Raw genomic sequence first — 12,048 nt, 5'->3', positions numbered from 1 at the left:
TCAACCGGGACATGAAGGGGGTGCCCTGGTCGGTCAGTATCTCCGTTGGGATTCCCACTCGACTGCATAGCAGAAACAGCTCCTTCGCGATGGCCGATGACGTGGCTTTCCTCAGGGGAATCGCTTCAGGGTATCTGGTGGCATAATCGAGGATAACAAGGATGTGCTCATGTCCCCGGGCCGACTTCGGCAAAGGCCCTACCAAGTCCATACCAATTCGGGTGAAGGGCACATCGATGATGGGTAGTGGTATTAGAGGGCTGGGGGGTGGTCGTTGGGGAGACGTTCTCTGGCAGATGTCACATGCCTGGCAATACCTCTTTACTTCCCCGTCTAGCCCCGGCCAATGGAAACGGTCGCGGATCCTTTTCACCGTGTTGGCCGCTCCCAGATGTCCAGCCATCGGGTGGGTATGTGCCAGTTCTAAGACCGTCTCCCTCTTGGTCCTCGGGACGACCAATAGTGTCTTCTTTTCCCCCCGCCTCTCTGCGACACAGTACAGCAGACCATTTTCCACAATAAAATGTGGGAGGGGGTGAGGGCTGGGAAGTCGCTCATTACCTTCAATGATCCGTACTTGCGGCCAGCAGTGTTTGAGCGTTTCATCTTCCCTCTGTGCTCTACCAAAATCGCCTCCTGCGGTTATCTGTTGAAACAGATCAAAGTATAAATTAGCAGAAATTGATGACTCACCCCCTCTATCGCTCTCGGTGGTCATCAGCGCTGGTTTGCGGTCCCGATGAGCCCGTGACTTGTTCTTCTTCTTTGGACGAGCCGATAGAGCGTGGTGGTGAGTGAGGAGTTCATCGAACCCCGGCCAGTCTCTGCCCAGTAGGAGGGGCACAGGAAGATCTGGAACAACCCCGACTTCGATGCGCCAGCTGCCTGGTTTCGCCGCGATGGTCACTCTTCGGGCGGGTACGTGGCGGGTATCACCGTGTACACACGTGATTGGAATAAGACTTTTACTTTCCTGGCGGTATTTCAAAGTCTTCGGGTGAACCAGAGTGATGGCGCTTCCTGTGTCTAAGGTGGCCGTTTGTGTTTTTCCCTCTAGCTGGACTTTATGGGTGGGAGCCTCGGGAGGGATATTGCGGTGTACCGCGCACCCTGCTGTCCAGGCCGGGGTCGAGTGCGTCGTCGGCTCGGTGGGCATCGGCTCGTCCATCGGGCTGGGGACCGCTGGTCTGCCGCCTGGTCGCGCTGTGCCCTCCACCGGTCGCCAAGGTGCACTTACCCTCCGGGGTGGCAGAGCCGCTCTCTCCCCGTTATCTCGGGCGATGTGAGCTTCAGCCAGCTCGATCGCCTCCACCAGGGTGGCCAGTGACTCAGGATTTCGCATGCTGGTGAGTGTTCGCAAACGTCGGGGTAACGCACGCATCATCTTCTCGATGATCACCTTCTCAGCGACCTGGACCGCCGAGGGATCTCCTCCCAATAACCATAGCCTTCCCAGGCGAGAAAGTTGAGCTGCTTGAGTTCTCACTGGTTGCTTCTCGTCGTAAGACCACTGGGAAAACTGTTGGGCTGCGCTGATTGTGGATAGCCCCATTCTGGCTAATATTTCCTTTTTTAACGCTTTGTAATCTTCATTTTTAGGTGTCTCTAGTGAGAAATATGCTCGTTGCGCTTCTCCTGTGAGAAACGGAGCCAACATTCTCGCCCAGTTTTCTTTTGGCCAGCCTTCTCTCTCGGCAATAACCTCAAAGGTATGTAAATAAGCGTCAATATCATCCAGGTCGCTGAGTTTAGTGAGATGATGATGCGCACTCACTTCGGGAGTCGGATGGTGTCTGGCCGCCTGGCGGAGCTGCTGTTCCAGTCGATCCTGTCTGGCTGTAAGCTGCTCAGAGATGGAATTCTGTTTACTGGAGATCTCCGCTAGGTGGAGCAGTACCTCTTCCACCGACATGGCGACGGGATGTTGACAGCCGAGCAAGAGGAAGCGTGGGAGAGAGAGAGAGCGGATGCCTGTCTGTAACAAACACAGAGAAAAATTCAGCGGTTATTTTCTACTTAATGGTGAGTGTTTCTTCTGAATTTTTCCCTCTGCAATGCCCGCATTCTCCACCAGTTGTAGCGAGGCAGAGGGAAAACACAAACACCGTAGATAATGTTACAAACAATGCCCCGGAGGGTGCCTTTATTTACAAGTGATATTGGGGTGAAAGAGTGCTCTTCTTAAAGGTGCGTGCTCAAGTGCTCCGGGGAGATGGTGAAGGCTGGTGAGAAGTAGAGTGTTGGATCGGTCACGAGCTGGACTCGGCTGTGGGAGAGACAGAGAGAGACAAGCGTTAGCGCAGGGAGTCATGTCAAATGAAGCTCAACTCTTCCTGTGTGGGGCTGGCTTATATCTCTCCCTGGCTGATGAGGTCCAGCTGTGAGCGATCCGGGGTTGATGAATGATCCAGCTGGTGTGGATTTGTGCCCAGGGCGACGTGGTATTACTTGACTCGCTACAATATATATATATATATATATATATATATATATATATATATATATATATATATATATATTTATATATGTATATATATATATATATATATATATATATATATATATATATATATATATATATATATATATATATATATATATATATAATATACACACAACAGTTCTGTCTGGTTCTTGAGTCTGATTGGTTGATAGCCGTGCAATATTCTGCCAGTAACAGCACTAGTACCGTCTTTTCACCCTTGTGTATTACCCTGCCCACATACAGCAACAAGCATAGGGCATTCTACAGTTTGACAAATATTGCTGCTGATGGACAACATAATGAACTTTTGAGGCTTTTTAGGCAAGAATGTGGATGTTTAAATTGCAACTATGCAGTTTATTTTTAAGGATAGTGCCTATTTTAAAATATTTATAATTTCTTAGAGTCGGTGGCCATTAGCCTGTCATACTGAGCAAAGTCAGTTGACATTGTCCATCCATAAGATGGCGACAGAGACCGCATAATAAGCCCTTAGAGTAGGAAAAATACAGTGTAATTTTAAACTACAGCTAATCAATTCATTATAAATCATATAAAAGTGATATTCTAAGTCAATCGTTCTTTTTTGTATGCTGTAGCTCTGTATTTATACGATATAATTGTGGTGTATTGAGTGTGAGACGGGACTCGCACATCAGGAATGTGTGTTGTGTTGGCAGAAAGAAAAAAGAAATGCCTGCATGTGTTTAACGTTTTCCCTTATCGCAAACACAACAGCAATCTGGTAGTGATTGTGCTGCTTTTTTTTAGGGGTTAATTATTGTGATATCCCGATTGCAACATAGAAATACTGTAGACTGTAATACTGTAACGAGATATCTCTGTAGACAGAGGGCATTTCATGCCGTTCAGCCTTATAATCTTAAAATGTGACCATATTAGCTGTTTTGTCATTACTTTAAACATTAAGCTAGAGAATCATTCAAATACTAGCTCTAAAGTGATGTTGGTGGATGAGCAACTGTTTTTGCTGTTCTGACGTCAGCTGCAGGGTTTTTAGACTCTTCGTGTATGATTTTCTTTTTTATATACAGGATTATGCCATTGAACTGTTGTATAAATACAATATCACATTCGTAGCAGTGCAATATGGCTGTATATTGTCACTGGTGGGACGCTAAGGCTTCCCACCAGTGCCGAAATACAGCCACATCTTACTGCTACTCGTGTAATTTTGCTCAAATGACAGAACTTTCAACAGATCTCACTCAAAGTCAGCATTAGTATCAAGCTAAAACAATCGGACACCACAAAACAGAAAACGACATGCCAACCTTCAAACAACAGCTTATCTCTTTTTCGTTGCCTCTTGCGATTTAAAAGTCTCTACGCAGATCGTGATTGGTGAAGGGAATATGCATCATCACAGAATGATTGTGATTGGCAGTCATGTCAGCCAATAGTGTTCCAAATGTAGGTGGTACCTAAATGTGAAAGGGAGAATGAAAGAGACAGACAGAAAGAACATACATGCCCAAAAAAAAAAAAAACGTTTATAGCTCGTAATACTTCAAAAAAAAAATTCCTGTTTCCCAAGATTTTCATCACAAAAATGAATATAAAAATCAGTAATGTGACATTTAACCCCATTGTAACCTTAACTTCCTTTGCCAAACCGTCATACTGTGCTAATGAAGTCTTTATATATTCAGTTGAAGTCAGAATTATTAGCCCCCCTTTGAATTTTTTTTTCTTTATTAAATATTTCCCAAAGAATGTTTAACAGAGCAAGGAAATGTTCACAGTATGTCTGATAATATTTTTTCTTCTGGAGAAAGTCTGATTTGTTTTATTTCGGCTAGAATAAATGCAGTTTTAAATAAAAAAAAAACATTTTAAGGTTAAAATTATTAGCCCCTTCAAGCAATATTTTTTTTTTCGATAGTCTACAGAACAAACCATCGTTATACAATAACTTGCCTAATGATTCTAACCTGCCTAGTTAACCTAATTAACCTAGTTAAGCCTTTAAATGTCATTTTAAGCTGTATTGAAGAGTCTTAAAAAATATCTAGTCAAATATTATTTACTGTCATCATGACAAAGATAAAATAAAACGGTTATTAGAAATGAGTTATTAAACTATGTTTAGAAATGTGTTGAAAAAAATCTTCTATGCGTTAAACAGAAATTGAGGAAAAAAATAAACAGGAGAGCTAATAATTCAGGGGGGCTAATAATTCTGACTTCAACTGTATATATAAAAATTCTACAAATAACAAGAATTTCTTTTTTCTAATCTGTACGTGTTTCTTTTGCTGGAAAACAACTTTATTTTTCTGAAGATCTAAAAGGCTGCAGTGTAAATTACTCTGACAAGAGCTGTAAAGTGAGACGATTTGAGTGTTTATGAGCTGTGAGGTTAATTTAAAATCAGTGAGCATTCAGTGTACGGATCAGGGACTCTCTCAGCGCTACACTTTTATTCTCTGCTTGACTGAATTCAAATCCCTGTCGTTTTCCCGTGGCGAGTGCAGAGATAACAGTGGTTACTTCAGCGTGACGAGCCACTGCGTTGGATAAAGCCTCGCTCTCTTTCAGATTTATGTAATTGCGTCTTCATCACGGCTTTATCAGTCAGTCACAGATGTGAGGCCAAACATTACCTTGTATTTCATCTTCGACGTTACTGTTGCTTTATATGATAATGCTGTGTAAGCATTCCACTGCAGGCAGGTAGTGTTTGACTTATTATATCACATATACAGTTGAAGTCAGAATTATACAGTAAGCCCTCCTGAAAAATTTTTTAAAGAAGGAAGGTTTTTGTCAACACATTTCTAAACATAATAGTTTTAATAACTCATTTATAATATCTATTTTATTTTATCTTTGCCATGATGACGGTACATAATATATTACTAGATCTTTTTTAAGACACTTCTATAAAGCTTAAAATGATATTTAGACCCTGTTTGCACTAATGCGTTTTCGTTTTCAAACGCATACATTTTGCTACGGTTATGCCATCCGTCCACACTACACCAGAGTTTTCGAGTGCCTAAAACGGAGCATTTTGTAAATTTTGGAGAGGCAGTTTTCATTCTAAAACGCTGCTGTTCCATCTCAGTGTGGACGGGGGAAAACAGAGACATCTGAAAACGGTGGCGGGGCTGCCGACATTCGCCTCTCTGATTGGGGCTTTTCCTCAATATTAAGTAGCCTACACACACAGTTCAGTTCTGCATCCTCTCCTTGTAAGTTCAGACTTCGCAAGTTTGATATGGAAAACAGACTCCCGAGGACATGTCGGTAAATCTTCAAATGGAACAGTGTACTTTATAACCTTATTCACATCATCCTGGATTCGTTGTTTCACTATATCCTAACAATAAAATGAAAACATGATATAAAGAACTGCTATTTTCATTTTGATATCAGCAACTTAACAGACAGCAGAAATGTTGAGGCGTTGTGCTGCATATATGTAACGGGGAGACTGACACGGAGGGATCCATTTGCAGTATTTATTAAGTCACACTTTTACTCAACATACAACACGCACGACTGTGCGAACATACAACATACACAGCAATGAATATGGGCTGGCGATAGGCAGACACAGAGTGATTACCAGGCATGGGTCAGAGGCAGGCAGCGTGATTCAGAGTCCGTGTAACAGGCTTGGGTCGAGGGCAGGCAGCGAGTATCAGAGTCCGTATAACAGGCTTAAGGTCATGGGCAGGCAGAAGGCAGAGCAGAGTCAGGAAACGGGCTGAAGTAGTAAACGGGAGATCAGGCAGGATAGAACGCTCAGTAATGCTGGCCGGGGCTAAACAAGACTTTGCACAGGTGTGTGTGTGAGAGCTGCTTATAAAGGGTACGTGGGTCATTAACGGAATGGAGATCAGGTGTGCTGGAATCAGAGTAAAAGGATGACGTAATGTTAAAAGTCCGGAGATGGTGGCCTCTGCTGGCCAGCGAGGGGAATGACTGGGACCGAGTCAGTGACAATATATGAGCGTCATCTTCACTGTATGGATATTTACAACAAAACGAAGCCTATAACAACTGCCTCCTTTCACTTTCATTGAAAATACAATGCTCTCTCTTTTGCTGAATATCAGTTTTAATAATAAATAATGGTCATTATAAAGTATAACGCACAATAAGTTTATACAATATACGAAATAAAGACAAACAATCAGTCTATATACAGAATGTACACGGTTGCATTAATTATTAACTTAACTTTGCGCTCAGCCAAAACACGTTACCTGAGAACAAGTACAGTAATAGATTCAAGACCAAAGTCAGGGAAGTGGGCAGTAGGGGATTTGCCAGCTACACCCTGAGCAAAGCCTATGGTACACTGGGAATAACAGGCACAAACCGAAGAAGAGCCCTAAGCAACAACGTGGAAGCAGCGGAAAAAGCATCCAGATGGCTCTGGTTGAAGAGGGGGGAACAGTGGGGGCAGTAGCATGCCACTTGGACACAGGCTGGGGTCTGATCAGCCTCGGTCGGGTCGCCTGGAGGAGGGTGTCTGTTGCAAGACCCGAAACACCCTGTGAGCCCAGGAAACAACACTGATGATGTGTCCAAGGTTGTGCATATGGAGATGTTTCTGTAACAGGGAATATGTCGTTAGATATAGAGAACTAGATGAATGAAATATCACGTTTAACAAATATAGTGAGATTGGATTCAGTGGTTGATCCTTGATGAACAGTCTGACGAGCCTAGCTCTCATCTGGCTAGATATGCTGCAGCGCATGCCAGAGTGTGTGTGTGTGTGGTCAGGTGATGTGCGTTTTCAGTGGTTTGGTGAAGACGGAGAGTTGTTCAGGAACGCTGGGTGAAAAGCTAGTGTGGACGCAGGTCGTTTTCATTCTAAAACGTCATTTTAAAACTAAAACGTTCTAGTGTAAATGAGGATTTAAAGGCTTAACTATAGGGTAATTAAGCAAGTCATTACCCCCTTTCACACATACAGACCTTTCCGTAAATTACCCGCAATTTTCCAGAAAGGTGTGTATGTGTGAACAGGCCCTTTTTGAAAATACCGGTAAATTCGTTCCGGCTATTTTCCGTACAGAGAAGTTTTAACATTACCGGTAATTTGCCGGAATGCTGCACTGTGTGAACGCAGAAGGAAGATTGCTGGGAAGAGCGCGTGCAAGTCTAGAGCGTGCGGATGTGTGACGTCTGCTTTAGCCAGTCAGAACACTCAGACGCATTCATATCCGTGCTGTTTATAAAAATAAAAGCATTTGAATATTTTTCTAGACACATTTAGCTGCTAGATGTTATTCAGAAAACACTCCTATGTTCCTACTTAATGCCAACTTTGTAAAAAATTATCCATAATATGCTTATGATAAACCGCTGTTTCAGTTCTGTTAAGTTCTGCTTCAGTTGACGCGTGTGCACTTGAAAGAGCCAGTAAGCGCCAGCACACACACATATTATGAACATCTCAACATGCAAAAGTATTCCTCTATATGTTTAAATATAAATTGCACCCAACATTTATCAATCCACATAGTTTGTAATGTCGTCAAGTGTGTAAACATTTAGCTGTGGTTGGAGCTTCTGTGTTTGGGTGTCTCTGGGACAAAGCAGCTGCATTAATGCTAAAGCTTTAAATAAAAGTGGAGCCATCAACAAAAGCCCGACCCCTTCTATGTTTACAAATACAAGCGCAGCCATTTAGAGCTGATTTCTGGTTAATGATGTCAGAATTTACTGGTATTTTGGAATGGATGTGTGAATAGTCTTTTCTGGAAAAATCCCGGAACGTCAGTGCCTGTGTGAACAATGTTTTTATGAATTTACCGGTAAAGTCGTTCCGGAAATATTCCAGATATTTACCATATCACTGTGTGAAAGGGGCTACTGTATAACAATGGATTGTTCTGCAGACAGTCAAAAACCAATATTGCTTAAGTGGGCTAATAATATTGACCTTAAATAGCTTTTTAAAAAAATGAACAACTGCTTTTCTTCTAGCCAAAATAAATTAAATAAGACTTTTTCCACAAGAAAAAATATTATAAGAAATACTGTGAAAAATTCCTTGCTCTCTTAAACATAATTTGGGAAATATTTAAAAAAGAAAAAACATTCACAGAAGGGAGAATGATTTTGATTTTAATTGTATAATTAAAAACCAGTTTAATGATGCTTCGTTAATTTATCTTTTATTTATTTTATTTTCCAGATCAAATAACTTCTACCTGGCGATGCTTCTGTTCATGCTGTTCCTGTGTATGTTACCCACCATTTTTGCCATCGTGAGATACCGGCCGTCTCAGTATTGTGGACCTTTCAGGTAAAAATCTATCCTGCTTGAACAGCATTTAAATCTGAGGGGTATTGCTCAAAAGTGGAATCAAGAAAGCCAGGATAACTGAAAAAGTGCAGCTTGATCTAGTTTAATCGGGTCCTCTTGGCTTAGTCCGTTGCAAGTTTGCTGATCCAGGATGAAAACGAGCCTCTACACCAAGCCTGATGTAGATTGCTAGGATAAGTGCACATTCGCGGCATTTGTTAACAGACCACTGGATTGATCACTTCATTGATGGATGTATGGATAAAACCTGATGTGAGCCAATAAGGTAATGTGCTCACCAATCTGTGAACTCGCATTACTTTCATTCAGAGAGTTAATAGAAACATATGAGGTGAGACTAATGTAGGTGTTCGAATTGTTCCCTTCCGTTCCGTTTTCCTTTACAATTTTATAATTACAGATGCGTGAATTTTATTTACGTACGAAATATTTATGACAGTGATTTCATTCCATACCTGAGACGGTGTGGGAGCTCAAGTGTCCAGCAAGCGCACCGTTGTGATCGATGGCTCTCGCTTGTTTAATAATGCGTGTGACAGCGGTGACGTAATTTTGACAGTGGATTTTGACGCGGTTTGATTTGTACTCTGTAATGAAGTTTACGGCCCTTTGGCCGCCGGGAAGAAGGAGGCGGAGAACCGACGGAGCTTTAAAATGATTTATTAATAATAATGATGGCAGCTCCTCACGGAGACTGCCATTTAAACCAAAACAAACGGACGGCAGCTCCTCGCGGAGACTGCCGTCAAACTGAAAGCAAAAGTAAAACAATATGCCCGGGCCCGGTCCTCTCTCGGCTTCCTCTGCCATCGGTCCTCCCTTTATTGTCCAGAGCTCCTTCCGTGGGATCCGAGGCAGGTGCGCACCGCACCTGTATCCACTTACGCGGTGGCCTCACCCCGTTCCCACGGCTCTCGGCCACGCCCCCTCGCCACATACTCGTAATCAGGTTGTCGTGTTTTTGGTGAAACTGTTATTCGTGTTTGCAGTACACCCATCATAAATTTATCTGTCATAAACAAACAGGCAAAGAAAATGTCGTATCTGTCTGTTCTAATCACAGATTTTGTATTTTACCCTCGTGAAAATAAAATTTTATTTGGGCAAAGCAGTGGCGCAGTAGGTAGTGCTGTCGCCTCACAGCAAGAAGGTCGCTGGTTCGAGCCTCGGCTCAGTTGGCGTTTCTGTGTGGAGTTTGCATGTTCTCCCTGCGCTAGCGTGGGTTTCCTCCGGGTGCTCCGGTTTCCCCCACAGTCCAAAGACATGCGGTACAGGTGAATTGGGTAGGCTAAATTGTCCGTAGTGTGTGAATGTGTGTGTGGATGTTTCCCAGAGATGGGTTTTGACTGGAAGGGCATCCACTGCGTAAAAACTTCCTGGATAAATTGGCGGTTCATTCCGCTGTGGCGACCCCGGATTAATGAAGGGACTAAGCCGACAAGAAAATGAACGAATGAATGAAATTTATTCACGCATGAAATATTTATGACATCGATTTTATTCCATACTTTTGCGAATGCTTATGGCCGTCTAAAGATATTGCAATGTAGTGCATATTTAATGCAGTTTACTAACATGTTTTAGCATTAATGTCATTGCAGATTACGAGAAGTCACATGTCTTGCAATTAATAATGAAGTGCAAACTATAATAACTGAACACCTAGACCAATTGCTTGTGCACGTAAACCCCCGTTGCCTGGAAATAAAGGGGATTCAGATTGTTTCTGCATTTTTTTTCACATCTCGTCTGCCGCTCTGTAGTGGACAGGAGAAGATTTACGACATCATCTCTGAAACCATTGCCAATGACTTCCCACTGTGGTTCAGCAAAGTGATGAGTTACGTCACCAGTCCTGTGGTTGTGCTGCCGGCTTTACTGCTACTCTTGTAAGTACTTCAAACTACAATGGCCTTAATTACTACAGAGAAAATAACAAGAGAATATAATACAAAGGCATGTTTGTGTATAAATCTATGGGACTAGCATAACATATGCAGTTACCTTGGTGTTTTAGGAGATACTATTCTGTGGGATCGGTAGGATGTGTTAATAACAGAAGATGGAAATGTTTTAGGGTACATTTACAGCATGTTTAAAATACAGTAAAAAAAAGTTATGCAATATTTTAGAATAATTTGACATGATTGGTTAGAATGGTTTGGTATATTTGACATGTTTCTACAGTTCTTTTGGAATGTTATTTGATCATTTAGAATGTTCTGTAACCTTTCATTCAATGGCACTGTCGAATGCTTGCTTGTATGGTTGCTGGAAAGTGGAAAACACTGTTACAAAGTGTGAAACTTTGTTGTTACACCCAGTGTTGATAGGGTGTTCTGTGTGATTGCTAAGGCTTTGCTAGGCGGTTGCTAGGGTGTTGTGAGTGGTTGTTAGGTGGTTGCTAAGGCTTTGCTAGGTGGTAGTCTAGGTGTTGCTAGGTGGTTGCTAAGGTGATACTAGGTGGTTTCTAAGGTGTTTCTAAACGGTTGCTAAGGTGCTATTAAGTGGTTGTTAAGGTGTTGCTAAGTGGTTGCTAGGATGTTTTGAGTGTTTGCTAGGTATTTGTTATGGTCCTCTGAGTGGTTGCTAGGCGGTTGCTAGGGTGTTTTGACTGGTTAAGGTGTTACTAGGTGGTTCTAAGGTGTTCTTAGTGGTTGCTCAGCGGTTGCTTGCGTGGTTGGTTGGGTGTTCCAGGTAGTTGCTAAGGTGTTGCTAGGCATTTGAAAGTTGTTGCTAAGGTGTTCTGAGTAGTTGCTGGCTATGTAGTTGCTTGGGTGTTCTGAGTGATTGTTAGGTGGTTGCTAAGGCATTGCTAGGTGGTTGCCTAGGTGTTGCTAGGCGGTTTCTAAGGTGTTTCTAGGCGATTGCTAAGGTGTTGCTAGGGTGTTATGAGTGGTTGCTTGGGTGTTGCAAGGCAGTTGTTTGGGTGTTCTGAGTGGTTGCTAGGCGGTTTCTATGGTGTTTTGCCTGGTTGTTAAGGCGTTGCTAGGTGGTTGCTAAGGTATTCTGAGAGGTTGCTAGGCGGTTGCTTACGTTGTTGCTAAAGTGTTTCAGGTAGTTGCTAAGGTGTTGCCAGGCGGTTGAAAGTTGTTGCTATGTGGTTGCTAGGGTGCTCTGAGTGATTGCTAAGGCTTTGCTAGGCGGTTTTTAAGGTGTTCTGAGTGGTTGTTAGGTGGTTGCTAAGGCATTGCTAGGGGGTTTCTAAGGAGTTGCTAGGTGGTTGCTAAGGTGTTGCTAGGTGGTT

At 42.7% G+C, this 12,048-nt stretch overlaps 2 protein-coding genes across 13 annotated transcripts in view; one reads left to right on the top strand and one right to left on the bottom strand.

Annotated features, from left to right (window-relative positions):
* cemip (cell migration inducing hyaluronidase 1) overlaps positions 1–12,048 on the bottom strand; it is a 1,140,081-nt gene that overhangs the window by 504,898 nt on the left and 623,135 nt on the right. The gene's annotated exons all lie outside the window — the stretch shown is intronic.
* tmc3 (transmembrane channel like 3) overlaps positions 1–12,048 on the top strand; it is an 86,049-nt gene that overhangs the window by 60,263 nt on the left and 13,738 nt on the right. For all 12 annotated transcript variants that reach the window (XM_073908090.1, XM_073908083.1, XM_073908085.1 and 9 more), the window contains 2 exons: positions 8,670–8,780; positions 10,565–10,690. In XM_073908090.1, coding sequence (XP_073764191.1) covers positions 8,670–8,780; positions 10,565–10,690 — 237 coding nt within the window. The remainder of the gene's footprint in view (positions 1–8,669; positions 8,781–10,564; positions 10,691–12,048) is intronic.

The sequence above is a fragment of the Danio rerio genome, chromosome 7 (assembly GCF_049306965.1).
Source record: "Danio rerio strain Tuebingen ecotype United States chromosome 7, GRCz12tu, whole genome shotgun sequence".
Lineage (NCBI taxonomy): Eukaryota > Metazoa > Chordata > Actinopteri > Cypriniformes > Danionidae > Danio > Danio rerio.
This window is presented reverse-complemented; position numbering and strand designations above follow the sequence as displayed.